This window comes from Panthera tigris, chromosome B2, assembly GCF_018350195.1.
Source record: "Panthera tigris isolate Pti1 chromosome B2, P.tigris_Pti1_mat1.1, whole genome shotgun sequence".
NCBI lineage: Eukaryota > Metazoa > Chordata > Mammalia > Carnivora > Felidae > Panthera > Panthera tigris.
In genome coordinates, this window is record NC_056664.1 from 127,434,918 (window position 1) to 127,452,824 (window position 17,907).

The following is a 17,907-nucleotide window of genomic DNA, read 5'->3' on the forward strand; positions in this document are numbered from 1 at the left end:
CAAGGTCAGACAGTCTGTAGACTTCTGCAGGATGCTGGCCAATCATCATGTATATTTTAAGTATTTATTTTATAACTTTTCACCATATAACATACTTGGCAAACGCTTCATCAAGATGGAAAATCATTATTACAGTTCAGGAGAAATTGGAACATATTTGTAAATGGTAATACCCTTAATAATCTTAAAGTCAAATGGTCATTTTAGTCATGTTTGTTGGAATTTAATTTTCCTAAAAAGCTTTATTATTGGCTATAAAGAAACAATGTAGAATTAGTCATAAGTGTGGCCCTTTCTTGCATGTACACTATAAATATTACTTAAAACATTTCTCAAAAGAAATGAGGTTATATGATATGATATAATAGAATTATACATGCAATAATTAATATAATCTATTCATATGTAGATATTTTTAACATTCTAATTTATCCAGTAATAGGAGTTTTTGAGTGTCGTGGCCTGTTGAGTCTCCACACTCCATGGTCATCCCTCTTACTACTATATTCAAATATACTGTAATTCCACCCCCCCCCCCCCAAAAAAATCAACCAACAATTCCAACAATTACATCTGAAATGTTTTTCTAGGTTGGTGATTTGGGCCCTTCTAGTTTACAATGCTACCAACAATCCCAATTTAGAAGGAAAAGACATTCAACAGAAGCTCTTAAAAAATAATGAGTCCTTGGATGAGGGCTTGAGGCTATATGCAGTGAGTGTAAAACAACTGGGTAAGTTCCTTTAATTTTTTAATAAGTATTCTATATAACTATTCAGGTTTAACTGAAACAGCCACAGAAATATTCTTCCATTGCGCATCGTTTGCTTATTTAAAACTATTTTTTCTGATGATGAAATTCATCCTATTGGTGGCGTTGTAACAAATGGGTGACCTGGTTAACATAAAAGAGAACAACTCAACACGTATGAATCTAAGGGAATGAAAGGGGCAGAGGAGAGTTTATACTCTTGTGGGGGACATATTCTGGAAATGCTAAGAATATGAGCAAAGTGCCAGGATAGCCTTGACCAGAATTGGCTTCAGCAGCAGGAATAAAGAGTGTGTACATGTACATCTAATGAGGTAAATCTTGGAAAAGGCAATTCCATGTAAGAAAGCATCTTATGTTTTCTGTCTTCGTTAATGATATCACTGTCTCCACAGGGATAGGCCAGAAATCTGGGAGTCATCCAGGGTTTAGATTGAGTTCCCACCTAGACACGATTCACGTCCTGAGCTCCAGCCACACACACGGGAACGCTTGCCCTTGCCCAGACACGCCATGCCCTTTTATGCCTTTCTAGGTCTGGCTCACACTGCTCTGCTCTGCTCCCACCATCCACCTGCTTCTCACACCATTGTTTTAAAGACAACCCAAAGTCATCTTTTCTGTGATGTGTTTTGTGACCTCGTCATGTGTAAATAGGGGTCATTTGAGCCTCTACTTCATGCTGTCCAGATACCTCGAGCACTGTACAAATCAGAAGGTCATAGTGTTTGACTGGACTTGCTGGCATTCTTATGGATGCTTTCCTTAAACAGGAATCTCTTCTCACTTGAGCACACATGTTAGTTTTTTTCACACCCTCACTCCCCACCTCCCCTGGAACCTAGCACATTCCCAGCACTTAAATACTTGAATGAATAAATGAATGAACTTTGATGGAACTATTTTAGAAAAATCAGTGATCACAAATATGGACAACGAAAAGTAAAGTTATTACTCTGTTGCTATGTGATTATAACTATATTACGATTAAGTGTATTCATAGAGAGAAAAGGAAACTTTGACACTTTTCCTTAGACACGTGCAGGAGGCTGAAGCCAGGGCCGTGGGCAGCCCTCAGTCTCAAAGAAGCTGATGTAGCTGAGGCCACAATCCCGGGGTGATAAAGAAGCAGACAATCTCTGTTTCTGTGAGGAGCTACCCATATGTAATGTGTCAACATACACAGTTACAGAGAACTCAAAGAGGGCAGAATGCAAACCGTCCGTGTTGTCACCACAAATAGTTTCTCCTCCTCCTCCTCCTCCTCCTCCTCCTTCTTAAGTTTATTTATTCTGAGAGAGGGAGAGAACACACGTGGGGAGGGGCAGCAAGACGCGGGGAGAGAGAGGATTCCAAGCACTGTCAGCACGGAGCCTGACACGGAGCACGGACACTACTCACGGAGCAGTGAGACCATGACCTGAGTGAGCCAAAACCGAGAGTCAGACGCTTACCCAGACTGAGCCACCAGGCGCCGCAGCATGGACAGTTCCTGAGCCTCTGTGGGAGAGTGCTTGCTTGTTCACAGATGGGCCACCCTTTCACACATGAGTCTCCACGAGGAAGGAACGTGAGGAATAGTAGCTTACATATGACCAGGAAGCCGTGTGAGTGTCAGCTGGCCTCGTCTTTGTTCTAGAAAGCTGAGGAAACCCGGAAAACTGTCCGCATCCCTAGATGTGTAATTTCTACTACTTACTTTAAGTTCTGCCCTTTACTGTTTTTCTGCCCAGTGGGCCTATGAGGAAAAGTTTGTACCAATTGAAAAAAATAAAGGTCAAAACCCTGGCAATTTGAAGCCTTAGAATGTAGGTGGGAGAGTTCTTTGAACGTTCAGTTGGTGACTATAACACCAGTTCCCAACAGTCTGTCTGGTATAACTTGCTGTTTTTCAGTTCTGAAATAACAAGATTTTGTTGATCTATTGCTCTTATTCTGGTGTTTTAAAAATGGTAAAGTCTGAATCACTTATGTCATGACACTTGCCCAGAGAGTTTTCAAACAACAGGTGGGGTGATTTGAGGGTGAGGGCATGTGTGAGAGACAAGTGGTGCTGGTTCACAGCTCTCTTTTTACTATCCTCTCAGCAAACTTCCAGACAGAAGATGCTTTCCGAACAGCTGGAGATTTTTCCATAAAATATGCGAGCAACTCAATGACTACAGTATTTCATAGCCTTTTCCCTTTGGAAAAATATCATATTACATTTTGAATTTTTCAGGATCTTCATTGTATGTAGGGTTTACTATTTTTTTTTAATATTTTTTTATTATTATTTTTTTTTACCATCGATTCATTTTTGAGAGACAGAGCATGAGTGGGGAAGGGGCAGAGAGAGGGAGACACGGAATCCAAACCAGGTTCCAGGCTCTGAGCTGTCAGCATAGAGCCCGACGTGGGGCTCGAACTCACAAACTGTGAGATCATGATCTGAGCAGAAGTCAGACTCTCAACCAACTGAGCCACCCAGGTGCCCCTAAATGTTTATTGATTTATTAAAAAAAAATAATGTTTATTTATTTTTGAGAGAGAGACAGAGCATGAGTGGGAAAGGGGCAGAGAGAGAAGGAGACACAGAATCTGAAGCAGGCTCCAGGCTTAAGCTGTCAGCACAGAGCCTGACGCTGGGCTCATACTCACAGCCCTGATATCATAACCTGAGCCAAAGTCGGATGCTTAACCGACTGAGCCACCCAGGCGCCCCTATTTTTTAACTTGAGAGAGAGCGTGCGAGTGAGCAAGTGGGGGAGAGGGGCAGAGGGAGAGAGAGACAGAATCCCAGGTAGACTCCCTGCTCAGCACAGAGCCCGATGTGGGACTCGATCCTGGGACTATGAGATCATGACCTGAGTCAAAATCAAGAGTTGGACGCTCAACTGATGGAGCCACACAGGTGCCCTTCTGGTGTTAATTTTTTGAATAAACCTTTATTTTACTAATTTTATCTGCTAATAATTTACATTAGAATAATGCTGTATGTTTCATGATTCTACTCCCATACAGGTGTGACTTTGATTTGGATAATTTTTGTGTCTGAAATGTGCTAAGTGTTTCTTTTTCCTAATTTCTAAATTTTTGCAAATTCTGAACATAAAAGCTAGTATTTCAGTATTATGTGAAACAAATACCTAATTCCCAATGTCGTCATTTTGCTCTCATCTTGCACCTCTAACTTCAAAGAATAGATTAACCTTTCTGTGTTGGTTGTTATTTTCACATAGGTTTATGTTATGCCGATGAGGATCCCAAAGGCTATCAATGGCCACTCATCCCACCGTCTGTATACAACTTCCCTTGTCCAGGGAAGCAAGGCTTTTATGCTTCAAGGACATGGTAATGCTTTTATTGAATCCTGCCAGGAAAGCTCCACATTATCCACCTCCACATTTGTGCTGTGCCGTTGTTCCCATGTGTCATATATTGATAGGAAAGGGCAGGAAAGTCTGTGAATACCTAAATCATTCACTTCAAGGAGGGCAAAAATGATATTACCAAAAAAAGCTTTTTACTCTAAGCAACAGGCTGATTCAGGCTTTTCCAAAGAAAGATGGGGAGATCTGGAAACCAGAGTGTGTCTGTAGAGCAAAGCACCTTGTATATGGATGAATAAAGCGCCTGCTCACAGCTTTGGAACATGTAGCTGAAATTCCAAGACTTTAAAAAAAATTCTTTTTTTAATGTTTATGTATGTATGTATTTTTTTTGAGAGAGAGAGAGAGAGACAGAGTGCGAGTGGGGGAAGGGGCAAAAAGAGAAGGAAACACAGACTCTGAAGCAGGCTCCAGGCCCTGAACTGTTAGCACAGAACCCAACGCAGGGCTTAAACCCATGAACTGTGAGATCATGACCTGAGCCAAAGTCGGACGCTTAACCCACTGCGCCACCCACTGAAATTCTAAGACTTTTAAACAATTTGGAGGGGGAAGGAGGCAGAAAAAGAGGGAAATAAAGTCAGAATGCAGGTGAGGGCAGGCTGCTAATGGAGACTGTCAGGGTGTAGATTTTCCCTAAGTGTTTAATAGAAACCCCAGAGACGGGTCGATGGCAGGGGATTCGGTGAAGAGCAAGTTGGACCCAGTTCTTCATGCTCTACTTCACCCCCCAGCGAAGAATTTTCTCGCAGGGGTGGAGGGGTTCAGAAATGGAAACTGCCCAGACCTTGCACCTTCTGCCGTGTTTGGTACATGCTAGGGAGGAAAGAAGGGTCTTCAGAGAGTCACTGACCTTAGTTTGAAACAAAGCTGTACCTCTTCTTGGCTGTGAGACTGGAATATTCTTTGGTTTCTCTAAGTCTTTTTCCTCACCTATAAAGTATGGATTATAATGTGCTATACAGAGTTATGGGTAATCAATCAGATTTTATCTGAAAAGTTCTCAAAGAGGTATCTGACCTGTGTTACCAAATATGCTTTTAACCTCGGTAACCTGATATATTCTAGCTTAGGATGCCAGCTATTGCTAGGATTTTGTTTCTAGGATGCATGGCTTCTGGTTTTTTTCTAGTAAGAGTTCTTAGTAGGAGTTTTATTTCAATATATTGCAGTTTTATTTTCAAATGAAATTTACCTAGCTATCAAGGCAGATTTAAAAACTTATTATTAACTAATTTTGTCAGTTATAATGTCATTGATGCCAAATAGTTGAACGATCTTGTTTTGTGCCATAGTTACCGTGACCTTGCCAACACATCTTTAGCCTACTGGGGGCCTCCTGACATCTCTAATTGTTCAAGTAAGTGAGCAATTTTTCTTCAGTTCTTAAAGGCAAAATGAAATGACTTCATCCTCTTTATCCTCTTCCGACATATTTTTCTGCTTTGTCATAGCCATTGTGATTAAAAGCTAAGCAAATGATTGTTTCACTTAAGGTAGAAAATTCTGTTTTTTCCTGATTCTAACTTTCTGTTCTGTTTATTCTATCAGAGATTGAAAATAATAAGACAGTTTTAGAGAAGACATAAAATATAAACTGATATTTGTGTCAGTGTCTTATAGTTGTGTATTATTTTTAAGCAGTAGGTATATACTTATTTTTTGTGATTCTGGGGACATTTCTCTTAGAACTGTATATGAAAATAGGTTCCTCCAAAGTTGAGACTATGAAGTGAAATATCATAATAGGTTTTGGATTCCTGAAATATTCAAAACTCTGTGTGTTGTTTTTCTGCCTTTTTTTAGGGGAAGCAAATGAAGTAGCCAACCAGATTTTAAATTTAACTGGTGATGGGCAGACCCTAAGCTCAGCCAATATTACCAGCATTGTAGAGCAGGTCAAAAGGATTGTGAATAAAGAAGAAAACATTGATATAATGCTTGGTTCAACTTTAATGAATATATTTTCTAATATCTTAACCAGTCCAGACAGTGACTTACTTGAGTCTTCTTCTGAGTAAGTGTTCTTTGATTCTTTTGGAGAGTAAAATGTATTGGATATATGTTATATAATTTCTCACTTATCTGAATGCTTGGTACCCACCTTTCATAATTCATTTATTTTTTAAGTTTATTTGCTTTTGAGAGAGAAAACACATGTGCACGTGAGTTGCCAGAGGGGCAGAGAGAGAGGGAGGGAGAATCCCAAGCAGGCTCTGTGCTGATAGCGTGGAGCCCAACATGGGGCTCGAACCCACGGACCCATGAGATCATAGCCTGAGCTGAAATCAAGAGTTGGGTGCTTAGTTGACTGAGCCACCTAGGTGCCCCTCAGCTTTCATAATTTAAATGTCCATAAGACCCATTTATATTTCTCAAGATAATTCACAAAGTGAACTTCAAAGTTCTCTATTTTCTTTTTTGAGAAATATAATCTACAAAATAATTAGGATCGTCCATCTGCCAAGATATATAAATAGCTACAGGAAGACATAATCAATATTTCATTTTTCATCTGAAAGAATGTTTACTGGAATTAATTCACAAGATAAGCTATTATATATATTAGCTGATGTCACTTTGCAAAGGAGACACTTAGTGAACAGTCCACTCACATCTATTTGGCATAACTCGGTGACTGTCAGTTCTGTCCTACAGACTGTGACACAGAAATGCTGTAGCTGTGTGATCGTTGTACTTTGGGAATGAAAATGCCAACGGCAGGGTGATCTGTACCTGTTTTTACACAACTAGTTTTCATCCATTTATTTCATTTAATGTGTTAATACTTCTTCTTTTTCCTTCCTTTCAAACAAATTTCTTCAATGAAAATTTTATGTTTTTACAACGTACTTTCGAACTTACCTTATCTATGTAAAGATAGCAAACATTTTTTTATAGTGTCTTAGAGTTTAAGAAATGCTTTCACACATTATTTTCTTTGATTCTCACTCAGTTATAAAGTAGAAAACGTATTTTTATACGAGAAAAAAAGCCTAAGAGTTGAAAAACAGTATCTTTTTAGGATGATTTAATTGTTGGTATTTCTTAAAGCATAATATTTCTCCTGAGGATGCATTCGTCACTATGATTCTGTGTTTTAACTGATGCTGTTATGATTTGGGATGTCAGTATTCATGTTAGGATCAGAAAATTTAAAGACAATTTTATTTAGTTTCTATTTTGTCCTACAAGTCACATGTGTACAAGTTTGTAAAACATGTTACTTAAGAGTGGTGTTGTCATTTCCTTAGAGCTTTAAAAACAATCGATGAATTGGCCTTCAAGATAGACCTAAATAGCACATCACGTGTGAATATTACAACTCGGAATTTGGCGCTTGGAGTATCGTCCCTGTCCCCAGGGACAAATGAAATTTCAAATTTTAGCATCGGTCTACCAAGCAATAATGAATCCTATTTCCAGGTAATGAGCCAATGGTTTCTTTAATTCTAATTAATTAGGCAAACAAAGACTGATCTGATCACTTGCCAGTTTCTACTTCAAGATCTTGGGTGGTGGGGTGGCAGGCAGGTAGGTCAGAATGTTTGCTAAGGTTGTCGGTAGCAGTAGCCGCAGTTATTTGGACACCGAGATGTCCTTTCAGAACCTGGGTGACAGGGTGGTCAGCTTATGTTCTACCAGAGGTGATAATAGAAGGAAGAGTTAAACCACGACTGGGAACTGCCCTATTGAGAGTGGGGGGAGGGCATCAGTTCAATCAGAAGAAAAGGCTGTATTAAGGCCCCAGGTGGGAAGAAGCTTCACGTATTCTCTTTGCCGGTGGTTGTCCAGCTGCATTGTATCCCCTGGAGGACTTGTCAAAACAGATTGCAGGGTCCCATCCCCAGAGATTCTAATTTAGCAGGTCCTGGGTGGATCTCCAGAGTTTGCACTCTGAACAATTTCTCAGGTATTGGTGATTCTGCTGGTCTTTGAACGAACTCTGACCTGGTTCATGAAGCCTGGGAATGGTAGGCAGTGATGAGGCTGGGCCGGAAAGCTGGGCCAGATTAGTGGAGAGCCACTCTGACCTGTTGAAGCGACCTTTTAGCAAATATTTTTCAGGTTCCTACTGTGTGTGTGTGTGTGTGTGTGTGTGTGTGTGTGTGTGTTAGGGTCCTAATGTGTGTGTGGGCAAATGAAATGTCACAACATCATCCTTGACATAGGAGAACACATTAAGGGGCATGTACTACTACTCAACTGCGGACATAAACCAAGATAAAATATTTTAAAATCTGGTTAAAAAGAAGATTCCTCAAGATTTTTCTTGAGAGTATGGGCTCTTTTGGATAATTCTGTTTCACATTTAAGGGTGAAAACTCGGTCAGCCTCAGTCTCATCCCACGTCCATTTGCGGGAAGATACTCTTTGGCCTGACCCGTGGGTTCAGGGAAAACGATATCCAAGAGTATTCACCAAACTTCAGCTGCTTCCTCTACCCAGAGATACTTATTCTCAGCAATCAGACAAACTAACTCCAATCTTTTTTTTTTTTTTTTTTTGTAGTTATTTCACTATGTGTTTTGAGAAAAGCTCAAAATCTATTAAGTGTAAATCTAACTCATTTTTTAAAATGTTAACTGATTTGTAGACTTCTCATTTTGCCTTAGTTAAAATCAGTGCATCTTCCATTTTTCCACCTTTGCAAAACTCAGATGAGACCCAGGCCTTTGTCTGTAGCCATTCATTCAGGAGGGCAGTGCCTACAGTGGAGGTAAAGGGGAGCCCTGGCCCTGGCCAAGTGCTGTTCTCCTGCCTTGTTCAGTATGTGGGGTAGTTATCACTGTGATTTGTCATTAGTCAATCAGTGTATCTCTGTGTGTCACAGATGGATTTTGAGAGTGGACAAACCGATCCATTGGCTTCTGTAATTTTGCCTCCAAACTTACTTGAGAATTTAAATCAAGAAGATTCTTTACTAGTTAAAAGAGCACAGTTTACTTTCTTCAATAAAACTGGACTTTTCCAGGTAAGGTTCATTAAATTGTTTTTTAATTGCAGATTGATTTTCTTTGCTCCAAAGGCAAAATAAAAGTTCGGGTACCTTGAAAATTTATCAAGGGGCTTAAAAAGTTAATATATCGTATCTTCAAAAATGAAACATTTTATCATAATTATTTAAACATTTTATTTCAAGTAATCATATGCTTATTTAACAGATGTGTTCATGTAGGGTTTTTTCTTCTTAAATAAATATTGGATTGAGGCTTGCATGGCACAATTAGAAATGGAATTTGTGGAGGAGCTACTATTTATTATTCCTTGTGTTAAATATTTTATGCTCTCCAGCAATTTAGACCTTCAGAGTTAAAGAAATTGTGTGCCAAAGGAAAGGTTTGCTTTTTGTTTCCTTTTTTTTTTAAATTCAGCAGGAAGCACTGTTTACATAATGAGCAGCATTCTTGGCTTTAATCAGCTTTCCCATTAATATTTCAAGTGGCCTTTGGCCTTCACACATCCCCAGAGTCGAATGGCATTGTGCAGAGCACATATTGTCATTTTTATTGGCATCATTTCTAGATACTAGAAAGTTCCCTGCCAGCAAACACTGGTGACCTCTGGTTGCCTTTGAAAGTACAACCAGATCCAGAGAGTTTCACTGGGCCCTTATTAAAAAATCAAAGTTATTTATTAAATTAAAGATACCAGCGTATATGAAACAATGCCATCTATGTAAGAGAAACTAGCCAAGTCTCAAGGCCAGTAGAATTGTTTCTAATTGTTATGTATAGAGGTGTGGAGGTGTAAGTTACGGGTAAGAAAGAGGAATACCATGAAATCATTTCCCAGAATTCTAAAATGTTAAGACTTTTTTTTTTTAAAGGTTTTAGAAACAAACTGTATAAAATTTTTGAGTAGATTAAGAATATAATTACTAATTACTCTGAAGGCTTTAATAGCTGTGTACGCATAAAACTGCATTGTTAAAATCACTTGAGGCTTACGACGTCACTTTTAAAAAAGCAAAACAGAAATGCAGTAGGTGTCACCAAAAAGTCACGGGTGGCGGGGCTCTGTTCAGAGGAGAGGTTGCACCCAGTGGGAAGGATTTGGGTTAGAACTGTAAGAATCTGTTGTTTCATTTTGAGTCCTCCTTCTCCACGCTACCTTTCCCTTCTCCCTTGGGCTCTCCCCATCAACGTATCATTAGGAAACAGATGCTTGGTTTTTAATATGAATTTATAGCAGAGTCAAAAAATGTTAAGGGTTCTGTGATACTTCCCTAACATAGTGAACAAGATATGCGTATTTTTTAAATAAAAGACAAGGTATCCACAAGCCATTGCCGACTTTATTGAGCATGGTCACGCTATACAGTATCCTGCATGCCGCGATTTTATTTGGCATGTAAGAAATCCTGTAATTATTCCCAAACAACTGATTTATAAGCTGCAATGGAGAAATGCAGGATGTTTGACAAGAATAACACAAGGGAAGAAGGAATAAGAGGTGATCTTGCGGAGAGAGACGCTGTTGACCCCAGTCATTCTGCAGCACGGATTCACTGATTTGATTTCCTGACAACCTTGTCTCTGAAGGGGAAGCTATGGAGGATGGCAAGTGTACAAGCAGAGACGGTAGAAGTTCTGGATGGGACCTTCACCCACCAGAATTACATTTAGTAATAAGTTACTAAACACATCAGGCTATCGGCATGGATGTGAAATCTGAATTGTTAATTTTTGTTGTTGTTTTATTTTTCACACCATATTTCCTTTATACTTCTGTAACAGCAGACAACTTCATGTAGTTTTCTAGGGCAGGGAAATGGTCTAATTGTTTCGTGGCTTTTTATGAGTTTATATTATTTCTGGGTTCACATTGTTTCAGATGTTAACCGGCTGACATCAGTCACAGCAATCAAGAGTGAGGTTTTATGAACACTGCCTTACAGCATTGGCTCATAATGTTCCCTCAATGTATTTATTATAATAAGGGAAATAGCAAAGCTCTTTCAGGAAAGCCAGCAATTTAATCTTATAAACAGGATGTTCTATAATTGAAGATCTTAAATGTAAAAAGTGCTGACAGTTTGTGTGTTTGGGGGCACCAAAATCAAACAAAAGTGTACTGAATGATATAATACATTTTTGTTTTCTTTAAAAGGATGTAGAAACCAAGAAAGGCACCTTAGTGAGTTACGTGATGGCATGCAGTATTGGAAACATTACTATCCAGGGTTTGAAGGATCCTGTTCGAATTAAAATCAAACATACAAGAAACCAGGTAAGAAAATGCTACAAAGAACAGTGGAACAGAGGCAGACCATTTCAGAGAAGTGCGGGGCCTTTGTTTTTTTCTACATGGTAAGAATTTTATTCTGGTACTTTCTCAACAAGGCAGTTTTCCAAAAAAGGGGAGAACGGTTAATCAGGTGGTGCCGTAATGTCACAGTAAATGGCGGCAAATGGAAGGATTCATCCCCTTTAGGATTCAGACATGGGGAGAACAGGAGTGAAAAAAAGGGCCGTTCTTTTTAAGGAACAAACAGTGTATTACTTCGAGAAATTAGATACAGATGCAGTTGCACAATCCTGCCATTAAAGATTTGGTTTTTTGGGTTTTTTTTGTTTCGTTTTTTTTTTTTTTAAGTCAGAAATTATTGCTACTGGGAAAGCAGAAGGGAAAGAGGGCAGAGTTAACTCATTTTTTTTGAGAGGTTAGCAGTTATCTGAAATCTTGGCAAACGTTGCTTTTTTGTTGTTGCTTCATTACCCTTCCTATCATGTTTATTCGATAAAATTATATGGGGTTTCTTTTGGTCCCAGGTGAGGCTAGGCACAGTCTTTCCCGTCTTTTACAGAGGGTCCCTCTCTTGATTCTGCTATTTGTTAGGCAAGGCAGGAAGCAGGCAGGCAGGAAGCTGGCTGATAAGGACTAAGGCTTGGAAGTTAAGTCATCTAAGAACTAGCCTTGCTTTGTCACTGGGCCCTCTGAGACCCCGTGGTTGTACCCTTTGGCGTCCCTTGTTTCAGTGCCTTCATCCATGAAGAATTTTTTTTTATTATGGTAAAATATGCGTAAATCATATTTACTGTTTTAACCATTTGTAAGTGCTTTCACATTCATGATGCCATCCACTTCGGGAACTGCTCTGTGGTCCCCAGCTGAAACCGGCAGACCCTCGTGTAACAGCTTCCCTGCTCCCCTCCCCTGGGCCCCACACCCACCATCTTACTCTCCATCTCTGTGAATTTAACTACTCGAGGCAGCTCATGTAATTGTAATCATACAGTATTTGTCCTTTTGTGACTGGCTTATTTCATTTAACATAATATTTTCAAGGTTCATCCATCTCATACATTTTTAAGGAAGCATGTATCAGAATTTGCTTCCTTTTTAAAGCTGGATAATATTCCATTATATATATATAGAGAGAGAGAGACCTAAATATCTCTCTATATATATATCTCCCACATTTTTTATCCATGCATCATCCGTCCATGGGTACTTTGATTGCCTCCGTGTTGTGGCCATTGTGAGTAACGTTGCTGTGAACATTGATGTGCAAATATCTGTTTGAGTCCCTACTTTTAATTCTGGGCACATGCCTACACATAAAGGAAAATTCTGGAGATGAAGTGAAATTGCAATGTAAAGAGCTTTGATAAATGCCAAGAAAAGCTTTTTAGGACCGGACATATAGAGTAACCTTTAGATAAATGGAAGGCGTGCTTCCTTATGGGACTACGGTTGACTTGCAGCCAGTGTCTCGGGACAGGAGATCCTTCTGGACCGCCTGCCATTCTTAGGTGGTATTGGCATGACTAAACCTGGTCTATTTCTTTGCGAAAACCTTAGCATTTTGACTCCTTTCCCATATTCAGATCATAAGATTTTTCACTTATTTTAAACACAATTTCACATGTTTATTCTTATGTTAATATAGGCAGTGCCTCATCCCATCTGTGCCTTCTGGGATCTGAACAAAAATGGTGAGTTTTAAAATATTGGCTGTCTTAAGAACAACTGAATTTTAAACACTGTTCGACACCCCCATTTCCTTTCGTTCCATCCTAACCAGAGTGAGTCACTGTGTAAGTATGATGGCAACTGGACTGCAAATCTTAGCGTAGGTAGCTTGGGAAGTGAACCTTAATTTCTGTAACTTTTTACTCATTGCAAGAAGAAATAAGTAAACTTGACTTTTTTTTTTTAACCAAACAACCTCTTTGATTTCCATTATTTATAAAATACACTATGTGTTTTTATTGCCTGTTTTTAAAAACTTTTTTTAAAGTTTATTTATTTTTAGAAAGAGCATGAGCGGAATAGGGACAGAGAGATGTGGGGAGAGAGAGAATCCCAAGTAGGTTCCTCACTGTCAGCGCAGAGTCCAGTGCGGGGCTCGATCCCACCTAAAGTGAGATCATGCCCTGAGCCAAAAATCAAGAGTCGGACACTTAACTCACTGAACCACCCAGGCGTCCCTTATTGCCATGTTTTGATGAATGTTGATATGAGCTCATTCTTGGAAGGACATCTCTAAAGAGACTATTTGATATGTATGAGGCATGCAGTTTAGAATCCAGCTTCCAGATCTCATATTACAGAGAAAGCATACTAAAGGATTATAAATTTAGAAGTGGTTATATTACACACACACACACACACACATATCTTGAAAGAAATGAACTCCTTCCAAAATGATGTTGGACAATTAAGAGAAAAAGGCAACAGTAACAGATGAGTTACTAGGTATAAGGTGTGGGGATCTCTTTGATGGGAAGGACAAGCTATGAACCTCCCACCTCTACCCCATAAGAGTCACCTTCCCTTGGGGATCTGCAGGGGGATTATCGTGGCCACATCAAACCAGCCCCAGTACAGGCTGCTGCCTGGTAGAAATGGAGTCTGAAGGTGTCCAGACCCCTGTTTTTGATATGCCTTATCATAGCTGGGAAGTTTTTTGTTGTTTGGTTTCTAGTTGCACAGTTTTGAGAAAGTCCTGATTTACTGGACACATAATTAAAAATGATATCACCCTGCAGTCTTAAGATATTCTTTAATTATATGAGTCGCTCATATTCCATATCCTGCCATAAAAGTCAGACAAGGTACGTTAAAGGCATTTATAATAAGTTGCCACCCTGCATGGTTGCTGTGTATGCAATAGTGTGTTACAAGAACGCAGACCTCTGTCCTCGTGTCTACAAAAGCAGAGGTGGACGCACAGAAACAAATGTTGATTTTCAGAGACTTCATTTGTATGTAATATGTTCGAAAGGGGATATTCTTTTCATGGAAGTTTATTTTGTAATACATACATTAAAACCTAAACTTGAATCAGACTTTTGCAAGACCCCAGAGGCACTTCGTAGAACGCAGTTGCAAACCACTGACTAGGATAAACTCTCCTGCCAACCCAGCACTAACCTTCCATGATTCCGGGAATCTAAATCATGCTAAGTATTGGCAGAATTATGAGTAGTATCTGTTTTACTGCTAAACTTAAGGCAAAAGAGACTGAGGCATATTTTCCTGAAGAAGCTAATGTCTGTTATAGAAAAGGAACTGGCCTGCTATTATTTTCACACTGTTTGTGGACTTCCTTTTACAGAAGGTTCTGGATTTTGGAACACATCAGGATGTGTGGCACACAGAGGTTCAGATGAGAGCGAGACGGTCTGCTTATGTAACCACCTCACACACTTTGGAGTTCTGATGGTAGGGGAGGAATTTCTAAACTCATTTTGAAATGATATAATTTGGGAAGGCATACTTCTTTTCATAAGTCAGCCTTTTTAGATGATGTGTTTGGGGAATTATTTCCTGATAATTGTAATCTGTGCCTTGAATCTTGCTAATTAGCAGAGATCACATATTTGAAATATGTAACAGTAATTATAGAAAAGAACCCTACCTTTTTTTTTTTATTGTATTAACAGTGATGATAAGTAATCCTAGAAACAGAAAATCACCATGAGACCCTTGAATTAAGAGAGAAACAGAGTCGGGGAGACAGAGGAAAGGAGGAGGGAGAGAGAGGAAACAAGGGAGAAAGAGAAAATTTAAAGAAGAAAATGTTGGTTTTACTAACATGGAAAAGAACTGTGAAAAGTTTTATAAAGTATTGTTCTTGCGTTATCACTCATTATTTTGAATGTGACTTTATAGCAGGTACTGGGCTAGGTGATCCAGTGGTCACCCAAAATTATGCGCCCCCAAGCCCTGCTGGAGAGCACAGCCTGTTAGGACAGACTAGGGACTAAGGCAACAGGGAGACCTCAGGCCTGCAAGAGAGTTGATGGGCATGATATGTCTCTTACCACTAGGCCCTCATACTACTTTTTCCTTCCTTCCTTCCTTCTCTTCCGTGGCCCTGTTTTTATATCATTAGCCATCCCGTACAACAGTTTTAAAACAAAATTAGATCACACTAACATGTTTTTTCTCATCCCACCAAATTTTTGAGAGCCACCCTACATGCAACAACTTATTTGAATTTTTCATCCACAGACTTAACACCTCTGCTTTATGTCTGATACACTTGTACTCTTATAGATAATTTTCTGGTGCGCAGCATTCCCTCCACACTAACAGAGCCACTGTTTCTGGTATCTGGTATAGTTCCAAAGGATCATTACCAAAGGATTTTTTAATGGTGATGGCAGCAGTGTGTGCTGAGTCAGTAAAGCTCTTTAAATTAGAATCACAATGGTTATGTTTCTCCCCTCCCTTAGGTCTCACCCCCACTTCCCACGGGACTGGGCGGGAGCGGTGAGGGGCTGTGGGGTGTGGCATTGGGCTCATGAACCCACTTGGCCTATGTACATGGCCACTGCCATATAGCAAGCCTGCAAGTAATTTTCCTGACCGTCTACTGCATAAATGCCCTGGGGGATAAAAACAAGGCCTTTAAAAAGGTGACAATCATAGCAAATCACTTTTGAACTTTTCCAAAATACAAATATTTTCTTTACTGCCAGAGCATGAAAATGAACAATTAAACTATGGTATGTTTTCCCTAAGTAATAAAAACAAAAAAACACCCTCAGTTTTAACTGCCATGTTCTCCTTTCTCCAAAACTGACAGTTGACATTCTCTTAGAAATCACTTACTTTGCATCATCCTCATTCAGGTATAAGCTTTAGCTTAATTCATTTAACTATTTGAACTGTGTACGTGTGCATGTACATGCATGTACGTGTGTGTATGAGCATGTGTGTTTGAGCATGACTGTGTATGTTGTAGGTATAAGTTAAATAGATAACAGTAATACAATTCACTTTACAGTGGTGACTTATATGTAACCAAAGTTTGGCTTACCATTTCTTTTAATGGTCAGTTTCTTCATCTATTGTTTGAATTTTACTGTGAATTTGTAATTGTGTCTTTTTCTGTTGCCATTTGATTAAATAATTAGTTTTACATATATGTGAATATATGCATTTTTTGGTACTATCCTTTCCACCTTGGCTGCTCTTATAATATTATAAACTGCTGGAAGAAAAACTTTCCAGAATTTATCCTTCCTGGAGGTGTGCCCACATCCTTTCAGCTTTTCCAGACCACCAGGACTTTGTTAAGAGCCTTTCTTGATTTACAAACTCTTTATTAACTTGTGCAAGATATTCCCAGAGTCTAAATTGCCCTATGACACATTTACCGTATGAGAAGTTAAAAAAAAATGCACCCCAGCCCCATAATTCTATCTTCTAATCTACTAACATATGATGGATTTACTGTCCCCTACTACATTTCTTCGTAGTTTAAGATTGAAGATTTTTCACATTAGTATATTTTCGTGTTGGCTAGTTCAGAGGAAAAAATATTCTCATATTCTTCATTCTCAGAAGTACAAAACAATGTGAGAGTTGTGTGTAAATGTATATTTCACTTACGCTTTAAATTGTGGTTTCAATCGTGGCTTGCAAGTCTACTGCCTCACCTAGATGGGGGCCATAGGTTTTCAAGAGGTGATGACGAGTCACCTGAAGATTCCTCAAGACCATCTCTCTGTTTCATGAAATCCCGTAGTAACCAAAATGTCGATCAGGTGGCCTATCTGGTGAGTCCACTGGCACCGACTTGAACCCCATCCCATGTGCCAGGGAAATCCCAGGTCCTCCCAGTCTTTGGAGAGAGTCCTTGGAGAGAAGGTTTGGGTGAGCCCCTTCTGACCCTGGGCCTCTGTGTCTGCTGAATTCGGCCATTGTGCATTTCTGGGAGCCACTGAAGTGCTGTCACCTGTTTTTTACTGCGTCAGTCAAACCTGAAACAATCCCACATCATCATGTCACATATACATACTCATATGTAGACACCACTTACTGGAGTCTTTGTGTGTGAGTAACAAATTTTATGGACATTTTGATGAAAATTAAAGAAAATTAACACATAGACTGAAAAGCCTATTAAAACAAACTTTCTTTTTCATAATTTAAGACCCCAAATTTCATATCCTGTTTGGAATATGGCCTTCTCCAAGAAGACTCCATTTTTTAATATGCTGCACATTGGAAGTGTCTTTATCTTCCAACCAGGATTGAGTGGATGGTCTTAACTCAAGATTTATCCCTAACCCACTTCCCTATATAAGGAGGAAAATAAAGATTTCCCTACCAGGCCCAGATTTGTAAATCTGCTTCTGCACAGTGAAATTAATACTTCATGTTAATATTCTAGGAAGTGTTCAATTCTTTCCATTCCACAGCCCCTAACACTTTAAATGGTGCCCTTTCAGATCTATATATATATATATATATATATATATATATATATATATATATATATATATATAAAACTATGACCTA

At 39.2% G+C, this 17,907-nt stretch overlaps 1 protein-coding gene across 4 annotated transcripts in view; it reads left to right on the top strand.

The window, feature by feature from the left end:
* ADGRG6 (adhesion G protein-coupled receptor G6) overlaps window positions 1–17,907 on the top strand; it is a 140,389-nt gene that overhangs the window by 93,729 nt on the left and 28,753 nt on the right. For all 4 annotated transcript variants that reach the window (XM_007096370.2, XM_007096371.2, XM_042987239.1 and 1 more), the window contains 9 exons: window positions 591–733; window positions 3,994–4,105; window positions 5,439–5,503; window positions 5,950–6,160; window positions 7,398–7,569; window positions 8,978–9,118; window positions 11,257–11,376; window positions 13,040–13,085; window positions 14,711–14,817. In XM_007096370.2, coding sequence (XP_007096432.2) covers window positions 591–733; window positions 3,994–4,105; window positions 5,439–5,503; window positions 5,950–6,160; window positions 7,398–7,569; window positions 8,978–9,118; window positions 11,257–11,376; window positions 13,040–13,085; window positions 14,711–14,817 — 1,117 coding nt within the window. The remainder of the gene's footprint in view (window positions 1–590; window positions 734–3,993; window positions 4,106–5,438; window positions 5,504–5,949; window positions 6,161–7,397; window positions 7,570–8,977; window positions 9,119–11,256; window positions 11,377–13,039; window positions 13,086–14,710; window positions 14,818–17,907) is intronic.